General features: G+C 41.2%; 1 protein-coding gene and 1 long non-coding RNA gene across 48 annotated transcripts in view; one reads left to right on the top strand and one right to left on the bottom strand.

Moving 5' to 3' along the window:
• PDE4D (phosphodiesterase 4D) overlaps positions 1–21,041 on the top strand; it is a 1,448,272-nt gene that overhangs the window by 1,380,136 nt on the left and 47,095 nt on the right. For 41 of the 47 annotated variants that reach the window (XM_072826549.1, XM_072826537.1, XM_072826539.1 and 38 more), the window contains one exon: positions 16,433–16,545. The exons of 1 other annotated variant lie outside the window; for it this stretch is intronic. In XM_072826549.1, coding sequence (XP_072682650.1) covers positions 16,433–16,545 — 113 coding nt within the window. Of the gene's footprint in view, positions 1–14,769; positions 14,909–15,325; positions 15,510–16,218; positions 16,349–16,432; positions 16,546–17,006; positions 17,184–21,041 lie in introns of those variants that run through there. 5 more of the 47 variants (XM_072826564.1, XM_072826563.1, XM_072826562.1 and 2 more) reach the window with 4 other exon arrangements.
• LOC140633665 (uncharacterized) lies at positions 11,171–16,648 on the bottom strand. The gene is made up of 2 exons (XR_012031251.1): positions 16,444–16,648; positions 11,171–15,451 (listed from the first exon to the last, which is right to left on the bottom strand). It is a non-coding gene; the product is annotated as an uncharacterized lncRNA (long non-coding RNA).

Genomic DNA, 21,041 nt, shown 5'->3' with positions numbered 1-21,041 from the left:
CTTTGGGAAACAGAGCTCCCTGATTGGTTGGGCCATTAGTCATTGCTAAGTCATTGGAGTCAGATGATTTGGGTCAGGCCTAATTCTTCATAGCACATCTCCTAGGGGTCCAGTTGGTGCGTGGACAGCTGAGATTATTTGGCCCAGACCAGTCCTGAGTAACCATTGGAACCAGGAAAGGAATCTGTCTTTGGACTTCAAATCATCTTTTAACAACCCCACATTAGCATTCTAGATGCCAGAAACACTTCACTTAATTTCTCTACCTTGAAATTTATGATTAGGTCCTTATGGACTTGTCTAAAACACTGCTCTCGGACAGCTTTCTGTCACTTGTGCCGAGCACTGTTGATGCTGGAGGTTGCAAATTGGCCACTAAGGTCCATCGACTCTCATTTGGTCCTTAAAACTTGTTTTGCATCAGTTGCCAAAATTTAAACAACATAGATTTTGCATTAAAACATTCAAATGTGGGAATACTTTTTGAAAAATCTGAAGACCTGGCAGCAGTTGGCCAGCATTTTTTTTTAAAGATTTAATTTATTTATTCATGAGAGACACGGGGGCGGTGGGGGGTGGAGAGAGATGCAGAGACACAGGCAGACGGAGAAGCAGGCTCCATGCTGGGAGCCCAATGGGGAACTCCAGGATCACGCCCTGGGCCAAAGGCAGGCACTAAACCACTGAGCCACCCAGGGATCCCCTGGCCAGCATTTTCACATATGCTTTCTGAAGTCCCACCTCCTACTCCTGTTGTCCCCAACCACCACATCATCCCTTCCTGTAGGCACTTGAGTGAGCGATCTCAGCTTTATGTGTACAACTGGTAAGCCTCTGCTGCCCTGAGGACACTCTTACACATAAGGAGGAATGATTTTAAAAGGATCTGCATATTAGCCAGCTTGTACCTTAGAAATCCTTGGGTTCTACTTCCCCCTTGCAGGAGAGTAAAAGAAGAATTTTTATTATAAAGTGGAAGGAGTAGAGAAGAGGGAGAGAAAACTAACATTCATTAAGCTAAGTGATTCCTCTCCTTGGTGTTTACAAACTTATTGGTAGATTGCAAAATCAAATTACTGGGTCACAATCAATTTTTTTTTTAATGAAATACAAAAGAGTAGAAAACATCAGAGTGAATCATACGCGCTAAGGCTAAATATCACTTCACATAGGTTCCATTTGAATTCTTTATATACTAGATCAAATATGTGTATGTATGTATGGGTGTATATACTGTTTCAATGATACAGAGATTTCCTTTACAGTGTGTGTGTTTAATTATTTTTGTGACTTTCATTTAAAGGCATTATTGCTTAAACAAAGACTATAAATAGATTTTGTCATGACTATTATATATAACACACAGGAGTTGCTTTTAATAAAGTACACTCCTTCCCACCTTTTAAAACAAATATAGGAAAAAAAAAACAAATACAGATATCAAAACATTACTGTACATATTTTGATACTGGGAGTTAGCACCCACATTACTTAAAAAATACACCCAAAGGTATTCATTGTAGCTCCTACTTAAACAAGTGGGCTAATAATAGGATAAAATATATTTCTTACTGTGGTACACTGTCAAGAAAGTTTGAAAGTCACTGCCTCATCTCACTTAGTGTTCCCCCAAAACTCTGTATGGGTGGAGTCTGGGCCTTCAGAAGAAAACAGCAGTTCGTCACAGGAGCTGAAGTTCTCCATAATTGTGCTTATTGGAAGATCTCAAAGAATGCCAAAGGGAATAATCTGGGTAGCTGAGGCCTTGAAGCTGATGAATAAAGAATACTTCCAAGATGGACAGGCATAGCTATTAGGTCACCAAGGACAAAGTATGAAAACAAAATAGACAGACTGAAATTAGAAATTAGAATGTGGACCTAGGTATCCAGAAGATTCTCCATAGCTTTGATTTGCAACAAAAATTTGTATAAATGAAATAATCCTAGTGAAATAGTGGATGCTCTGAGCACAGTAGTGTTAGCAAAATGGCAAAACTCCTAAAACTTAAAAATTGTACACCAGAGGGACATACTACAATAATTACTTCTAGGGGATTTCAAACTTATCTTGAATCAAAAATCTACTCATGTAATGCCTTAAAAGATCTTCAAATCGAACTCCCATAAAAAATATACAAAAAAAAAAAAAAAAAAAAAGATTTCAATGCAAAATGCCCACACATTAAATAAAATAATTCTAGCCAGTAGATTTGCCCTGGAGATTTATGAATACACACATAAAGAAATATGTCTCTCCATTTGGTTTTTTAAACAACAGGAAGAAAATGCTATGCAATTTTTTTTTTCTCTTATCAAGGAGATATCATTTAAGCATAAACCTGGAATACTCAAAGTTTGTATTTACAGGATCAGGCTAGTGCTCACTTCGGCAGCACATATACAAGATCAGGCTATGGCAAGAAGTATCCAGACTGCTATGGGATAATATGTATTTTCAAAATCTAATCTTAAGAATGAAATAAAATATAAACAGCATGCTTTATTCATTTTGCTTAATAAAACAAATGCAGTTTAAATTGCTAAAGTAACAGTTGTAATGAATACTAATTAGGTTAGTTTTCAGGGAGATGCAAGTGCTGACTACTATTGGTATCAAAAATATGTATAGAATTGTTTGGATAACTTTGTATTTTAAGAGATGGGAAGGAGATGCATTGCTGTTAAAAGTAGCTGTCATGTACTACATGTAATTGACTTAATAAATATTTATAATTTTTTAAACAAATTATAAACTTAAGTTGAAATGAAACAAAAACAAGATAGGGATGAATGTGTGATTTTAAAATTAAAGTTAGTCTTAAAATTCAACTAAATGTAGAAAATGGCCAGTGTTGGGGGAGGGGGGCAAATCTTTGGTGGATGTATTTTTAGCCCTGTTTTGAAAAAGAGAAAACTAAGGTAGAGTGGTTAAATAATTTGCCTAAACTTGTCACGTGGTTGCTAAGTTGCAGAGGCAGCCTTTGAACCTAGATCTCTGTCCCCAATACTTTCTGTTGCTCATAACTGTCACAGTAGACCACTAAAGTGGATACTTCTAGAACGCCTTGCTTACCACTGTTCATCTAGACTATATCAATGGATTCGTAACCTCCCTCCCTCCCTCTTCTTCATTTCATCCTCCTGGTCTACCAGTGCACTTATCCGCTTCCCACAATATCCATTAGCCCAATGCCATGCACTTAAGTATCCAACCTGACTTCCTTTCTCCTCCCTTGAAGGGGTCTACTCCATCCAGGCTATTTACTGCCCACACACATAACCCTTATCCAGGCTCTAGACCGTCTTCCACCTGAAAAGAAATGCCAGCTGATGCCATCCTCCCATAGCCATTCAAACCACAGACTTTATCAAAGGCATACATCCAGGTTCACCTTCTTCCTGGAGCCCTGTGCACTTGGCTATACAGTCCATCCCTCCCCCTCCTTGCTCTGAACTGCAGTAGCACTTCCAAGCTGAATGATTTCTACACCACCTCACAATATCTCTAGGACAGCAGTTGGTCACGTGTCAGGTTTTCTCAGCGGGATATTACAAGTTCCTTCCCAGGTCCAGGCACTGAATCTTTCATGTTCTTGTATTTCACAGCAACCAGCACATCAGAGAGACTCAATAAATATGTATGGGCTTTTTAACTGCTCTTCTGCTGGGGAAAAGAAAAAGAGGAAGAAAGAAAGGGAGGGAGGAAGATTACTCTCCAGCCACAAAGCCCCGAGGAGGAAAAATTAGATGTCTAACACATGACTGATTTCAAATACGTAGGGACATACAAAACATAGGCATTGTGTTTATGTTTTGAGATTCACCATATATGATACAGGACAAAGTTTTCCAAAGTGTGCTTCAAAAGATGATAATGGTCACATGAAAAAAATGTGTTTCAAGATCAAATAAGCATAGGGACCCCTGAGTAGCTCAGTGATTGAGCATCTGCCTTCAGCTCAGGGTGTGGTCCTGGAGTCCTGGGATCAAGTCCCACATCAGGCTCCCCTCGAGGAGCCTGCTTCTTCCTCTGCCTATGCCTCTGCCTCTCTCTCTCTCTGTGTCGCTCATGAATAAATAAATAAAATTTTAAAATTAAAAAAATCTTTTTAAAAAATCAAATATAAGTTTAGATAATATGTGTTAAATTATGTTAGATAGGTTTCTTTGCGGTAGAACTTCTAACTTTTGGTAGGTTTGTGTCCATTACAAATCATGGCAAAGAGGGTACAAATACATTTCCCAAACGTGTTTGACTACAGAATTCTTTGGGTCAGGAGAATCTTGTAGAAGTAATTACAGTTGAACATTTTTTGGGAAATATTAGAATGAAACTCCTAGGAATCTCACAGTTAAGTGGTGCTCTTTTATTAACCAGTGACTTATACATAAGAAATGTATATGTATATGTATATGTATATGTATATGTATATGTATATGTATAGTGACTTGGCATGACTGGTGTGGTCTTTTGAAGGCTATTCTAGATCTTAGATTCCTCACTAATATTCAGCCTAGAACTGGTGAATGGTTGAGTATTGATGGTGATGATAGGAGAGTTGTAATTGGTTAAGGATTGAGAACCCATGAGAAAGGAAGAAACCCTTCATGTGTTAAATGCTTATTGCAGATTAATTTACTTAAACAATCTTGTAAGGTGAGTCAGAATTATAGTTATAACCGACTGAGTACCTACTATAAGGCAGATATTGTCCTTGGGGGTTTTGCATGCATTTTTCATATGCATTTCTCATAAAAACTATTCCCAACTTACATATAAAGGTTTGGATATTTAAATGACTAATTTGAGATAACAGAACTAGAACAATGGCAAAAGTAGACTTCAAATTCTGGGTGACTCAAAAAGCCATGCCCTTTCTGATCTGTCATACCACCTCCCATGGGGAACTCTATAGGTTGTAGATTGTTGTACATGTGTGTAAGAGCTTTCTTATCCAAATCTAAATATCCATAAATAGTCTCATACCTAGAGAACTAATTTCTTTTAATTAAGTTTGTGTACAGGGCCAGCTCATAAACAAGTAGACAAGCCAAGTATTCCGAATATGATCCTGAGTTCTAAAACTTGCACTATAATGTACATACATTTAACAAATGAAGGCTTACCAGTAGGCCAACATGGCTTCTTACTCATATGGTCTACCTATAGCAAAAATAGTAAGAATAAAAATTGGACATAATAAACTACCCTTCTGAGACTCTGTTTACAGCCTGTATAAAAAGAACCTAGTCTGTTTTGCACACCTTATGTATATTTTTTTTCATAGCTCTGACTTTGACTCCTTTATATGGAATGCATGTTTATTTGGCATTACTTTTCTTTAGGGAGCTCACAGTGAGGAGAGTTAGGGAATAAGGAAGGCAGCAGAGGTACTGATTCTGAATAAAAGATTCTGGAGCAGTACTGATTAAAACAAATATTTTCTCTTCCCTATTCAGATAGGAATTTGCAAACCTGGAGTCCCTGGTGACTTCAGGGAGGTCAGTGAATACTTTTAAAATTGGGGATCCCTGGGTGGCTCAGCGGTTTAGTGCCTGCCTTTGGCCCAGGGCATGATCCTGGAGTCCCAGGATGGAGTCCCACATCGGGCTCCCAGCATGGAGCCTGCTTCTCCCTCCTCCTGTGTCTCTGCGCCTCTCTCTCTCTCTCTCTTTCTCTATCACAAATAAATAAATCTTTAAAAAAGAATAAAATATAAAATTAAAAAGTTGATCATATCAGCTTATGTACATTTTCTAGTGAGGTTTGCATCAGATTCTCAGAAGATTTATTAGACTTCCAAAATGGGTAAGAAGCATTGTGACTTTTGAAGTGCAGGAAATCAAAAAGTATACCTACCACCAATGTCTCCTTTATGAGCAATCTTTTTTTTTTTTTAAAGATTTTATTTATTTATTTATGAGAGAGACAGAGAGAGAGAGAGAGGCAGAGACACAGGCAGAGGGAGAAGCAGGCTCCATGCAGGGAGCCCGACGTGGGACTCGATCCTGGGTCTCCAGGATCACACCCCGGGCTGCAGGCGGCGCTAAACCGCTGCGCCACTGGGGCTGCCCTATGAGCAATCATTTAAGGAAGTTCTCTTCCCTTGTAAAAAGTCAGAAAAAAAGATCAAGAGATGAGGATGATGGAATGTACAAGGTAGGGTAGTGAGCAATGAATCAAGTAAAATTTATAGAGAAAACAAATACATCATATAATGTAACTGGTCATTATAATACAAGGATAAAGAAGTGATTCCTAAGACAGGAAAGTCATGTTCTAAGGAAAATCTAAAGGAAATCGTGGTACCTGGGTGGCTCAGTGGTTGAGTGTCTGCCTTCAGCTCAGGTCGTGATCCCAGGGTCCTAGGATAAAGTCCTGTAAAAGGATCCCCGCAGGGACCCTGCTTCTCCCTCTGCTTATGTCTCTGCTTCATGTGTCTCTCATGAATAAATAAATGAAATCTTTAAAAAATAAATTAAATAAATAAATAAAATAAGTAAATAAATAATTACTAAACCAGCAGAGTATGTATGTGTGTATGTGTGGCACAGGGATGGGGAAGCAGATGGGATTGTAATGGTAGAGATGAAGCAGTGAAAACACAGAATAATTTCGTGGAGAAGGGATACACAGGATTTAATTTTGTTATATTGAGAGAGAAATATATATTTAAATGTCTGCTAGAAATTAACATGAGCACTACAGATTGGCTAAACTTAGAATAGCAAAAGTACAAGATTCAGTTATTTCCCCACTTTTAATCTACATTCTCCTGATCTTGGTAGGATAGCATATGACCTTTAGTTCATTCACCTGTTACCCCCAAGCTTCATACCTGTGTATTGATGGGTTCTTTCAAAATTTCATTTGATTTTGTAAAGACTATTCTATGTATATAGTATTATAATAACTATCACTTTAAGTCTAATATTAATATTTCACTCAAGAAAGACACCATGGTGTGCTTAACCAAAGTTCTGGCAATGATAGTTCTTGATCAATAAGAGTTTGAATGCATTAGACTGAGCATAAGAGATAGATAGGTGAAGATGAATACATCTCAAGAACCATACTCAGGACAGTACTACTGCTTGAATATTACTTGGGAAGAAATAGTCTTATGTGTACTTATTGGTTATTTACTCAAAAATATTTGTTGCATGCCTGTAAATGTCAAGAACTGGTCTAGACACTTACAGAAAGACCTAGAAAAAAAAAACAGAAAGATGATTAAGCAAAGTCACAGAGACATTGGTCAGCAAATTGTATCCAGGTGGAAGGATTGCCTGAGAAGTCAGCATTAGATGGGATAGTGAGAAAGAGAGCTGAAAGTTTTATTGAAAAACCCACGGAAGAAAGGCCTTATGTGAACACAGTAGTATGGCAATGATAACAGTAACATATTTAAACAAAGGACTGACACATTAAAAACAGTTTAAGTAGGCGCATTGGTGGCTCTATCAGTTAAGTATCTCAACCTTGGTTTTGGTTCAGGTCATGATCTCAGGGTCATGAGATTGAGCCTTGCATTGAGTTCTGTGCTGGACATGGAGCCTGCTTGAGATTCTCTCTCTACCTCTGCCCCCATCCCCCGCCCCCTGCCACCCTGCCATACTTTCTCTCTCTCTCTCTCTCTCTCTCTCTCTCTCTCTCTAAAAAAAAAATAATAATAATAAAACAGTTTAAGGAAGATTATTTTGATTTTCTAAACAGTACTGTGGTGGAAAAACCTGAACCCAAGGAAATCCAGTACGAGGCTTTCACAAGCATGTAGAAAGACGTCGATGAGAATTTAACCTAAGGGTGGCAGTTGTAGAAATTAAGAAATTGGAAAATCAAATGGCAGAGTATTAGATGGGAATATGTTTGGGGCAGGGTTGGAGATGGAGGTAAATTTAAATTTACAGCAGAGATGGGTGTAACTATATTCCAAGACTTTCTTTGTCATAAGATCTCAATTTCAATTATAAAACAGCCATACCTCTTAAACAGTTGAGCTAACCCCATAGAGCCACGTAATTGTGGAATTGGATGGCATCGTTGAAGGCATCTGCTCAACTCAGGAATTCTCTCTATAGCCGTTCCTGACCCCACGTGGGTTAACCAGTAGTAGACACCCTTAAAATCAATACTCCACTCAGAAAGCATAGTGTCAGCAGCCATAAAATACATAAATGCTAGAGCTGGATAGGCACTAGAGATCATCTAGCATCTATTCAAACTCCTTATTTTCTATAAGGAATACTTCATGCAGTAACTGACAAAGACCTAAAGATGTCATATTTGAAGGTTGATTGTATGTGATGGAAACACAGATAGCCTCCTACAAGCCACCCCACAGGAATGAAAATGATTCCTAAGGCTGTAACAGGGAATACGGGAATAATGTATATAGTTCTAGTACTTTTTTTAGCCTTCTTTCAAAAAGTTTATTGTTACTTTATTAAAACAACTTCCCAGGCAAAGGTTTCTTCACTAGCATTTGCTTACCACCCACACCCTCTTTTGTGTAATTAAAATATGAATTACAAATTAAATTTATCTTAGCCCAAATTGGTAGGTATTTGTGGCCTACCCTATTCAGGTATGGGTATCAGCGAGTATGCCTAGATGTTCTCCTTTGAAGTTCTGCTTCTTCTTTGCTCATGAGAGGTTCTCTTCTACCTTTCTGGTTGATGCTTCTGCTCTAGGCCTCCCAATGGGTCCTTCCCTTCTTCAATTTTCCTTTCATACTATTCCTAGAGCAATCTTTCTGAAAAGAAACTCTGACCATGTGACTTCATGGCTTAGATTTGTAATAGGTATTGCAGAAAAAAAAAAAAAAAAACCAGAAACTCAGATTAGTACACTAAGTCCCCCCTGACTACTTCTCCACCTTTATCTTTGTCCATTGCCAGACCTAAGCTTTCCATCGTTACCACTTGTAGCTCCCTGCATGGCCAGTGTTCTCCACCTGTCAGTGGCACCTGTTTGCTCTCTGTTTCAAATGTCAATTTCCATTCCTTACCTAGTTTACTCTTTGATCCATCTTTGGAGACTCATGGCCCACATTTCTTCTTTCAGAAAGCTTTCCCAGGTCTTCCCCAGGATGCAGTAGGTGTACCTCCCCTGTTCCCCATCTCTGCCTTGTGCTTGCATTACACCGCACCTACTGCCTAATTTTTAAAAGATTTTATTTATTTATTCATGTGAGACAGAGAGAGAGAGAGAGAGAGAGAGAGAGAGAGAAGCAGATACAGGCAGGAGAAGCAGGCTCCATGCAGGGAACCTGATGCGGGACTCGATCCCGGGACTCCAGGATCACGCCCTGGGCCAAAGGCAGGCGCTAAACCGCTGAGCCACTCAGGGATCCCCTACTGCCTAATCTTAATGGAAAACTTGCCTACATGCTCTTCTATACAGTTGACCCTTAAATAACACAAGTTTGAACTGCGTGGGTCCACATCTATGTGGATTTTTTTTTTCAGTAAGTACAGTACTATAAATGTATTTTCTCTTCCTTATGATTTTCTTAATAATATTCTCTTTTCTCTACTTATTTTGTTGTAAGAATACAGTCTATAATACATTTAACATACAAAATATATGCTAATAAACCATCTGTGTTATCAGTAAGGTTTCAGGAAAACAGCAGGCTAGTAGCAGCTAAATTTAGGGAGAGTCAAGAGTCACACATGGATTTTGGACCTGCAGAAGGGGTCAGTGTCCCTAAACCCTGTGCTGTTCAAGGGTCAACTGTAATTGTCTTCCTCACTGGACTATGAGCTTCTTAAAACGCTAAGTCACTTCCTTCTCTTTAGTATATTCAGCACCTGGCACATAGCAGGTATTCAATCCATATTAAAATGAACAGAAGATTATTGTAACCAGTAGAATATAAACTCCTTAAGGGTGGGCAGGAACCTTTAACTTAGTTGCTCATTACTGAATCTCCATCATTTGGTCCAGTGCCTAGAAAAGAATCTATTAGGTAAGCAATGCAAGGTTACTTAACCCATGGACTCTCACGCTAAAATAATCTACCAGATTTTACTATCTCCAATCTACATGTGAGGAAATTGAGGCCCAAGAAAGATTAGGTGATCTTCCAGGGATTATGGCTTATGAGGTGGGATGGAGATTGGAACCTCCTTCTACTACTTCAGCTTTAATCAAGAAAAAATATTGCTTATGGTTTGGAGTCACGTAGAGTCCTCAACCCACCTGTCTGATTAAACTTAACTCAAACTCCCAGTTTCTTGGACAAAAGCCTCCCAAATCTTACAGTGAATTCTGAAAGCTTGCTTCTCTTCCTCTGCCTGTACTTTCCAGAGTCAGCTCAGGCTGACATTTCTGTTTGTGCAAATCTGTCCTGCAAGCCCAGTCCCTTCACTGGGTTAAAACAAAACAAAACACTTACCACATCTTGTACCTTCAGCAACTTTATTAAAGATTGGGGGAGTGGGAGATTTATAGTTTTGAATTATCCTATAGGCCAAGGTGACTCTTTTGTGTTACACACATATACACTCTGTGGAGCAATCAGTATATTCTTCCCCTTTCCTATGTCATAAAGATCACAGATGAGTTCCACCCAAACCAGGGATTCTTAAAATCTTACCTTCTGTAATAAGTAACCTCATCAAGTGCTTTTTTTGCAAGCAGTTTCTCCCTTTAAAAAATTCGGGTAAATACAGTATGATTAAAATTCCAGTGACTAGAAGATTGTAGTTTTCAGAGCAAGATGCCTATCCCACTGGACAGTCTTTCGTGCCTGATATATGCCTAATTAGAACTTTAATACTAAGATTGTCTTGAATAAGAATAATCATCAGAAAGCAAATGTTCCATTAATTATTAATTTTATTCTAACAATAATATGGCCAAATATAATGGTCTCACTGACGTCAGCTTTGCCTTCTTTAGCCCCATTTATTCAGAGCCCTAGAATTTTCCATCTAAAGAAAATTCAATCCCATAACACAAAGCATTCTGAATCACTCAGTGGCTGTCCTCTTGAAGATTCAGTCCACAGTCACTACCGCAGATACCTAACAATATTTTCATAGCCAGTGCCTACATATTTCTCCAGCCTCTTTCCCCCTGAGCAAGGCCCTACTCATGGTAGTTCCTTTCTCTACACTCATACACACACATCTCATTGAACATATGCCCATGTCCTTGCTCACATGTTCTCTCTTAAACTCTCTTCCACCACTCTTCACTTACCTCCTATTTCATTCTTTGGGATTTGGCCTCCCACTCCGACTCTATACCAATCTGATTTAAATAAGCCTTTTTTACTTTCTAATAGCCGCTTCCATGTTATTTTCTTTCAGAATGCTTTCTACAATAGAGGATGCTGAAATCCTCTCCACAAAGTCTAGGTTTTCGTTGGATAAGGGACACAGTCTTTTAGACACATTGTTTTTGCAGACTCTAATAAAATGCATGACACAGAGTTGGTGCTAAACAAATATTTGTTGAATTACTGAGAGTCCTAGAAGTCAGTGAAACCTAATCTTGTGTTTATTTCATTTAAAAAATTCTACTAGAGCCTTAGGCGGCACTAGAAATAATTGTAGATTGTAGGAAGATAAAAATAAAAAAGAAACCTCACAAAATTATGTACATCTTCCCTTTGGAGGTTTTTGGAAGTACTAAGTGAAATTTTATATATTTCATAAGATTTTAAAATACTTCAAAACAAGAACTTGGTGCCAGTAATACACTTGGAAGTGAGAGCAGCTTGCCACTGGCAAGCTCTGCTTAAACCTGTTACATGTACACACTGAAAGTAAATCCAACTCCTTTATGTATTTCCCATCAGATAAAATGAATAGAGGGGGAAAAAAATCAGTCAGCAAAAGTTAGAACCAACCTGGACAAATCTTTTACTGTAGCAAATGCAAGGGGGAACTAGCTCGAAGCAATACGTGGTGAAATAGGAATCATTTTTCTCCAGTTCTCCCTACTTTAGACACTATCAACTCCATCCTTAGGAACAAAGAGGCAATTTTGGTAGGAATTAGGACAGGAGAAGCTGGAATCAGTTAGAAAGATACATATTTAAGTATTTGCTCTTTGAAGATATTTAGTGAAGTTTTTTTTTAATTTTAAGAAAAACTGAATCAACTTTTTAATTTATATTTGTTTTTTAACTAAATGTAAGCAAATGGTACCCATGATAAGTGATTTTGTACCTGTTCTCTTCATTTACTCCAGTTGGCCTATCTAGGAATTATGACTAAGTTACATAGATCTTTAATCACTCAAATACTGAAGGAAGGAAGGGAGGGAACGGAGAAAGGAAAGAAAAGAAAAGAGAAGAGAAGAAGCAAAAGAAAAGAAAAAAGAAAGACCAACATCCACACTATTACACATCTTGTAGAATGGATCCTTTTATCTCATTGGTCAGTGTTGCTATAGGTTGTAGATAAGAGTAATTGGCTGAACATTTCCCAAGAAAACGACCTCAACCTCTAACTAACTGCTGTGGCTCTGAGGCGATTACTTTTTTTCCTTTGCAAAGGGAAGCTGCTGCTTCAGCATCTTCTCTGGGAGCCCCTGGCACCAGTTCAGGCCATGTGTCAGGGGAATCCTTGATCACATCACAATGACGGAAGCCAAGTGCTGGCCTGCAAGAATTGAGGACTGTTTGTTCACAGAAAATCCTGAGCAGAAACAGGGGTGTTACATAGTTCAAGGGTGCCTTGAAAAAAACCCGACACTGCTGTAGGAGGGGACTTCCAAGAGCTCAAGTTATTTTGCACTTGCTGTCCCAGAGCCCTCTCCTAGCTTTTACGGGATAGAGCTAATAATTGGGCTTGGGCATTTTTCTCCCTTGTAGCTCCTTGACTTAGCAAGATTTTGGACAGTTGGAAAAAAAAAGAGATTTCATATACTATTTTCAAGTAGTACCACAGTGAATACTCTCTAGAGAGAAAGCATTTTATTAATGAATGCAGTATGTGTTCTTGGTAAAATCCAAAATTAAACTGGGTCACTGTTTTTGTCCTGTTAGCTGTCAATGACATTTAGGTGTGTTGTTTGGTGTGGTGACTCAATTTCCTGTAGGATAGCTGGCAACTCTGCATCGAGGTTTTTTTGTTTTTTTTTTTTTTACTGGGGATGAAAAGGTCAGTTACTCGATGTCTTAGAACATTTGGGGTAAAAATTCCTAAAAGTTAAACTTTAATAATGATCCCAAAAAACTGTGGCTAGCTATATTGCCTATAAACTAAGGGATTTGGAAAAAGTAGTATTCTCATCTCTGTACTAATATCGGCAATAATTATTTGAGCAACAGTTTTATAGAACAAATTTCTTTACTCTGCCAGAACTTGTTTTTATACTTATTGACATGTAGATGTGTTCCAGTCATTGTTTTTCCCTTCTCCAGATTCATACAATGCATGCAGAAGTAGTCAGAACTTAAAATACCTATACGTACCACATTAGGGCTGTACCCGAATGCTGATTGTCAAAGTGGGTCATCTATGATTTGGACAAATAGTAGATCTTCTGAATTAGGTTGTCCCTCTTGTTGCTATACTGCCTTTTTAAAGGCAAGTCCTGTATTTAAGTATAAAGCACTGAAACTGGGCAGCACGGGTGGCTCAGCAGGTTAGCGCCACCTTCAGCCCAGGGTGTGATCCTGGAGACCTGGGATTGAATCCCACGTCAGGCTCCCTGCATGGAGCCTGCTTCTCCCTCTGCCTGTGTCTCTGCCTCTCTTTCTCTCTGTCTGTGTGTCTCTCATGAATATATAAATCTTAAGAATTTTAAAAATTAAGAAAAAAAAGTTTAAAGCATTGAAACTTTCCTGAATTACTGTCCCCTTTTACAATTGAAAAGTAAATGCTGAAATATAATAATAATAATGTAGTGCCACCCCCAGCTAAGTCCAAGGCCTGTATTTCCAGGTTTGAGAAGTTGGTGAAAATGGGGAGATTACTTATACTGGGGAGGTTCCTTTGGGGCTCAGACTTTGAAAGGCTTGGAGCACAAGCCTTAGAGGTATGGAGAAGGGATTCCTGGCTTCCATGTGTAACCAGTGGCCGGAAAAATGGCAGTGAACACATCCTAGGCACAATGGTTTTGCATCTATACCCCACTGGACATGCTCACTATAGACAACTGAAATAACCTAAAATAAGTTAATTTCCTCTTAAAATGTCCTACATCCTTATTTTATATAGTAGAGAGGGAGGAAAAAAGCAAAAATAAAACCAAACCACATAGTAGATGTACTACCATTTCAATTAGATTGCTCTATACTTGCATATGGAAGGTATTAAGTAAAATGAAAATGTGTTATGATCATAGGCTTACTTATTATTTGTGATCCTTAGGGTATGGGGTTACAAGGGACTTTCTACATTACATCGTTATGTAACGTTTCCATTTTTATAAGAATCAGTTGTATTTTTATATTCCCGTAATCAGAGAAAGGCTATTCAGATAAAACACTTCATACTTACTATTTTAAATTATCTTTAAGGTTGTTATTTTTGGTAGGGGAAAAAGGTCTAATCTCACTTTTTAATTTACCTGTCAAGGTTTAGGCAGCTGTTTGTCCACCTAGAGTATGTATTTACCTAGATTGATGCAGAAAAGGAAAAGGAATAAAAGAGGCAAATTTTAACACAGAGTCCTCAAAGTGAATACCAAACAGTCCAAGAATCCTTGATAACAATGAGCCAGTGGCCCATGTAACAAATACTTTGAAAGTTATTCTAACTTTTACAAATTTGCTGCAAAAACCTATCTGGTAAATTCCAGAAGCCAGAAGATTCAGTCTGTGAAAACTCTCTGTTGTGCCACTGATCATTTATGGAGTCTGAATTTCAAGGGCAGAGTTTCTTCTCCTTGACCACCTGTAGATTTGAAGACCAAGGAAAGGGGATCTCACCAACATCACGTAAGCTTTTCAGCGTATTCTTTGTAATTGAGGATAACCGAGTTTTGTAAGATGTGACTCTTCGGAGTTTGGATTATTTTCCTCTCTCAAAGTTTTGTTTAGTGTAGTGAGGTTCTCTGCAATCGATCCTTTTAATGTTGAGTGCCCAAGGTCCCCAGGGTCAGCTTCCGAAAACGGAACCAGCTTCCACACGGTGTCTGTGGACGTGGTCTCTTCCTTTTTCTCACGTTTGTAGTTTATTCTGCACCTGGTGGGCAGAAACACCCTTGCAGACCTTCTCCTTTGGCATCACAAGAGCATCCCGGTCTCTGATTCGCAGGTCTGCGGACTGGGGGAGCACGTATGCAGGACGTGTGTCCAGTGCCCATAGTGTGTGGCACATTCACCCTGCGGCTCCTTTAAGAGGGCTCTTAGACCATTCTCAAGGTGAAGATGCGGCGCGTTGTCAACTCCGTGCCTTCTGGAGCCGTTGTTCTTGTCTGCCCGTCCATGTCCGCCCCAACACTCCCAAGTCTGGTACTTAGCGGGGGCCCGGGCTGGGGACTGCAAGAGTCTGGTTTTAATGGAAATAATTTGCGTCCCACAACCACCCTGGAAGTAGGTAAATCCTAAGCCCTCAGAACCGAAGCCTCAAAGCCCCTACAACCCAAACCCCCAGCGACGGTCGCTCGGGTCCCAAGGCACCTGGTTGGGGCCGCCCGCCCAGCGCGCCGGCCGAGCCTCGGATGCGCGGGTCCCCGCGGGGCAGGTGCGCGGCCGTGTGCGCGTGCGCGCCAGGTCCCGCCGGAGCCCCGCGGCGGGCGCGACCCCTCCGCCTCCCGCCCCCCGCGACCACCCGGCCTCCCGCCTCCCACCCCCCGCGACCCCCCCCCCCCGCCTCCCGCCGCCGCCCCGCCCGCCCCTCCCCGGCCTCCCGCTGGGCCCCGCTCCAGAGCGAGCGGCGCGGGCCGCGCGGGGGGATGCGCGGGCGAGGCGGCGGCCGGGGGTCGGCGGGCGCCCCGTAAGGCGGCCGAGGAGGGGCCGGGCGGCGGCGGGGGCCGCGCGGGGCGCGGGGGGAGCTCCCGGAAAGCCGCGGCGATGGAGCGGCGCTGAGCCGGGCGCCCGCGGACCCGAGAACGAAAACAGGAAGCGTGGCGGCCGCGCACCCGGCCGCGGCTGATTCATTCGCGTGGAGAGAAGGCTCGGCCGGCGCAGCGGGCGCGGGGAGCGGGGCGCGGGGCGCGGGGCGCGGGCGGGGGCGGGGGCCGGGCCGCCTCCCGCGGGCGCTCGGACCCGCCGCGCCGCCGCGGAGTCGCCCCCCGCCGCCCGGGAGCCGAGACGCCGAGCTGAGCCGCCGCGCGTCCCCGAGGCCGGCCCCCGCCCCCGCCCCCCGGGGCTCGGCACCATGGAGGAGCGGCCGTCCCGCGCGGGCAGCGGGCGTGCGAGCATGAGCATGGCGGGGTACGGCACGGGGCCCCCTGGAGCTCGGGCGCGGCCGCGCCAAGCGCCTCAGGACTCAGTGCCCCTGTCCCTATCTCTCCGCAGAGGAGGCCTACCAGAAACTGGCCAGCGAGACCCTGGAGGAGCTGGACTGGTGTCTGGACCAGCTGGAGACCCTGCAGACCAGGCACTCCGTCAGTGAGATGGCCTCCAACAAGGTAGGCGCTGCTCGCCCCCGCCTCCCCGGGAGGGGGCTCCCGGACCCCGCGCCGGCCCCGGATAAATCAGAACACCTTGCCGGAGCAGCTCCGACGTACTTTGGTTACAGACCCCACCCCACCCCCACCCCCACCCCGCGCAGGCCACGGGGGCGTGGGGGGTGGGGAGGGGGCTGGTCGGCGGCGCTCGGCCCCTGCGCCGGAGACCCCGGCGGGGCCTTGGCGGGGTTGCAGGCTCCGGGGTGCGCTCGGCATCCCCAGGGGGCAGGAGGAGTTGCTGGAGGTCGGCGCAGCCTCCCGGGTGTCCCCGGCGACCGCTCGCGCTCGGGAGAGTTCCCCGAACTTGGAGCCTTCCCTCGCCTGGCTGTAGATGTCAGGGCACCGTGTAAGAACCGAGCCTCTACACGTGCGCTTAGCCTTAACGCGTCCGCAGGAGACACCCACAGAGTTAGAGACTTCGTTAGGCTCGTTGCCTCTGTGTTCATGAACCTTGGAGAGAAATCCAGGTTCCCCGAGGTCGCTTAAGTATGTTTTAATGGGCCGTCTGTGCCATATGTGGCGAAGTGCTGGCCTTGGTGGTCGGTGGAGTATTGGGGAACTGGAAAGTAACCTTCAGCCTGAGACAGCCTTAAAGCAAGGTACAGTGTTGTCACTATAACTGTACTTTTTGGGATTTCTGTTCTTTTTATTTTTTTGGTCTTTAGTTATGTAAGGAAGTAATCAGGATTATGTATGTTTTTAATGAATACTTGGCCGAGGGGATAGGAAAGGAGGCAAGTTCATGTTGGATGCACAGGACTGAGGGATTCAAGTGGTAAAAACTGGTAACTTTGTGTGGCAGTTACTAACAGTTGCTTCTTAAAAGATAGTTAAATATTTTGGCCACCTATTTACAAGGTCAGGAAGGTTATACCATCTGAAGGTTTATCTTTGTGCACAGATCTTTGGAAGGGTGATGCTTTTTCTTAGCTTGTTGTTGTTGTTGTTGTTGTTTTTATCTCACCTGAGTTTTTCCCCCCAATCAAGTTTTTTTAAAATACCATTTAGGATATCAGCCACTTGATTGTCTTATCTGTTGACAGCGCTTACAGAGATTGCATTGTTTTTAAAGTGAGAGGATAGCTTCAGATCAAATAAAAGGGACTCTTTAGGAGCTGTCTCCAGGCACTAATTTACCCCTAAGCGCACTGACCTAACCCAAATGCACGCTGGTAATCAGATCTGGGATTTTTGTTTGCTTTGGAGTTTTTTGGGGGGTTTTGTTATTTGGGCCTCATTTTGAAATTTGGTGTGGCTCCTCATCAAATTAACCCATCACTGTGCTGTTACTCACTGCTGTGATCAGGTGCCATTGTTCTCATTGGCCAACAAATTCTTAGTTCATTGATTAATTTTATAAAATACAAATTTTAAAAAAGTAACTTGATTCATAATAGTAGACTGTGATGAGTATCTTCAATGTGTCCTACATGCTGAATGGGACCATTCTGCAGTGGGATTGAGTTCTTAATTGTCTTGCCTGGTTAATTCTATGTAAAAAAGGAGAGCAGAATCAGAAGGCACCTAAGGGGATATGCAGACATTTGCTTATGTTTTCAAGATGAGCAGCTATCATTACTTTCCCCAGAAATTCATCCCCTTAAAGATAAGACCTGTGTTTGAATTTAAAAATTAACATGAAATCTAATAATATAAATGATGGCAACTGTCAAGTAATTAGTTTATCCATACTTTAAGATTTTAGGTCACAGTAATTGATCAAAATGATTTCTTTCTGTAGTGGCACCAAATAAGACAGGATTTTTTAGAAATCTCCATTGTGAAGGCACTCAATTAAACTTTGAGTTAATTTACAGATTTGGTATAGAAGGTGGATTTATTTGGTTGAAGGGAAATGTAGGTTGAGAAAGAGACTTTTTAAAAAGGTAGTGAATTCTGGGATCCCTGGGTGGCGCAGCGGTTTGGCGCCTGCCTTTGGCCCAGGGCGCGATCCTGGAGACCCGGGATCGAATCCCACATCGGGCTCCCGGTGCATGGAGCCTGCTTCTCCCTCTGCCTGTGTCTCTGCCTCTCTCTCTCTCTCTCTCTATGTGACTATCATAAATAAATAAAATTTAAAAAAAAAAATTAAAAAGGTAGTGAATTCTCTAGCTGTTTGTGTCTTGTGGTTGAAATATTATTGACAGGACACTTATTTTTAACATTAAAAAAAAATCACCCTGACTGAAGCTGTTGATTAAACTTTTAATTTCTATGCTGTCCACTTCCTTTTTGTAACCCATTCATTTTTACAAGAATGCTAAACTCGTGTAACTTTTTATTGGTGAAAAGGGATTAACATAGAAGGGGTAAAAAAGCTCTTGGTAAATGTTGTAAAGTTACCCTCCTGCTTCATACCAAGGGCAGGAAAAAGTCACATCCACATAAGCTGTAAACTGAGTGGGAGCAGCTGATCTGAAGGTCCCTGTGAATGATGCCCAACCCAAGTCTCAACTGGAAATTTGACAGCGAGCAGCACACATCTCTTTGAGATGAATGAATATGTCTGAAACATTGCTTTCTCGTTATGTTTTATTGCTATTATTTTTACATGTACTTGTTTGAACCAGGTATTTCAGGTTATTCGCTTTCTGCCTTTGAAAAATCATGACATTTTTACTTTTCTTCTCACTTGAGTTTTCTTTTAATTTAATAATATAATGAAACATAATAAAAATACTACTAAGGTCATGATTTTTAAGTGATTATAGAGAAAAAAAATACTTACTACAGATATAGATTTGGGTATTAGGAAGAAGGATTCCTCCAGCCCATTTAACCAATTGTGTTAACATTATTTCTGTGTTTTGAAAATCTTAAAGGAATCCAAATTATTAGCAGTTTTAAAGTGATGCTTTAGAAGTAACTACCTATATTTCCTGGTTGGTATTATAATGTGCATAATGCTTATTGATGCTACAAAGGCAGGAAGAGTATTGAGTTCTTGGCCAAGGCCAACATGGACTATAGTACATGTAGGATGCGTGTACCAAGTAGGATGAGAAACTCCAGATGGCCTTTACTTAGAGTGATTAAATCTACAGCATTTACCCTCATAAGCACATTAATCTCCCTGAAATTTGTACAGCTTTCCTTTGGAACCTGTTGCTACAGTTGAGGGAGGTTTTGGTAAGTTCTCAAAGCAAGTAGGCAGACCTAGAAGTTAAGTCTTGGTTTTGTTCCTTGCTAGCTGAGTTATATTAAAAAAAAAAAAAAAAAAAAAAAAAAAAAATTCAGCTTTTTTAGATTCACTTTCCTTAAGTGTAAGATAAGCACAATTATCTGTTTTGAAAGATCAATATAAGAGTCTGAAAGAATATATATATAAACAGCTACATAATAAAAAGTTTGTGATAGTAGGCACTGTACCTGTTGTTATTGGTATTATTATGTGAGATTTAGGTCAAACTTACTTAAAAAAAAAAGTAGACTTCCTTGAATGTCTTCTTGGCTAAAATATATTTGTTTGTTTTTTACCATTCAGTTGTAATTTTCGCTTGACATTTTAGGTTTCATGGATTGTCACAGTGCAGTCCTTAGATAACTGTCTTTGGTGTACATCTCTATATTATGGAAAAAAGTCCTTAAGTTAATTTACACAGTTTTTTTGTATTATATAGATAGAAACATTTGAACATCAAATTAGAAGTTTCGTCTTTTCTTAAATTCTGGTTACAGAATTCCAGACAGAAGTGCTAAATACTTTTACTGTTTTACTCTAAAACTGAAAACACAGCACTTATTAGTTCTTGGAACATGCGAAACAGTGTGGGATTGGTGAGGACATTTCCACTCTTTTGTACAGAATTTGCAAAGCTAAAATACCTTTTTAGACTGTTTTTAATGCAGAATAGTTTCACAGTGTTTTTGGTTACCTTTCTCTCAAGGAAAGTAAATTGAGAATGTGAGGAGGGCAGGACAGGAGTCTAAGCTTCAGGGCTTTTAAAAATTATGCGTTAGAGGGGCACCTGGGTTAAAAATTATGCGTTAGAGGGGCACCTGGGCTGTTGAGCATCTGACCCTTGATTTTGGCTCAGGTCATGATCCCACAATTGTGAAATCAAGCCTCTCTTCAGGCACCGCTCTCAACAGAGAGTCTGCTTCAGATTCTCTATCTCCCTCTGCCCCTCTCCATCTCTAAAATAAATAAATAAATCCTAAAAAAACAAAACAAAACAAAACGATTCTGCTACGGAACCCTGTCACTTTATCCTCTTGTGACCTAGTAATACATATTCCAGCAGGCCTTCAGTGTGAGTGCAGAGATGTTTAAAGGAGAGAACAAAAACATTTTGATTTCCTCCTAAAATACGCCATTATAAAAGTATATTTTGTTTCGCCTCTCTAATTCTGGGGCAGTTTCAAGGCTTGGCACTGCTGGAAACTGCCGTGCTTCAAGCTGCAAGTCTCTTGAAGTTAGGATTCAAGCATCCTTCCAAGAGACTTCAGGTTTTTCT

Source organism: Canis lupus, chromosome 5, assembly GCF_048164855.1.
Source record: "Canis lupus baileyi chromosome 5, mCanLup2.hap1, whole genome shotgun sequence".
NCBI classification, from domain to species: Eukaryota; Metazoa; Chordata; class Mammalia; order Carnivora; family Canidae; genus Canis; species Canis lupus.
The sequence above is the reverse complement of the archived record's forward strand: the minus strand, read 5'-3'. Positions and strand labels throughout refer to the sequence as shown.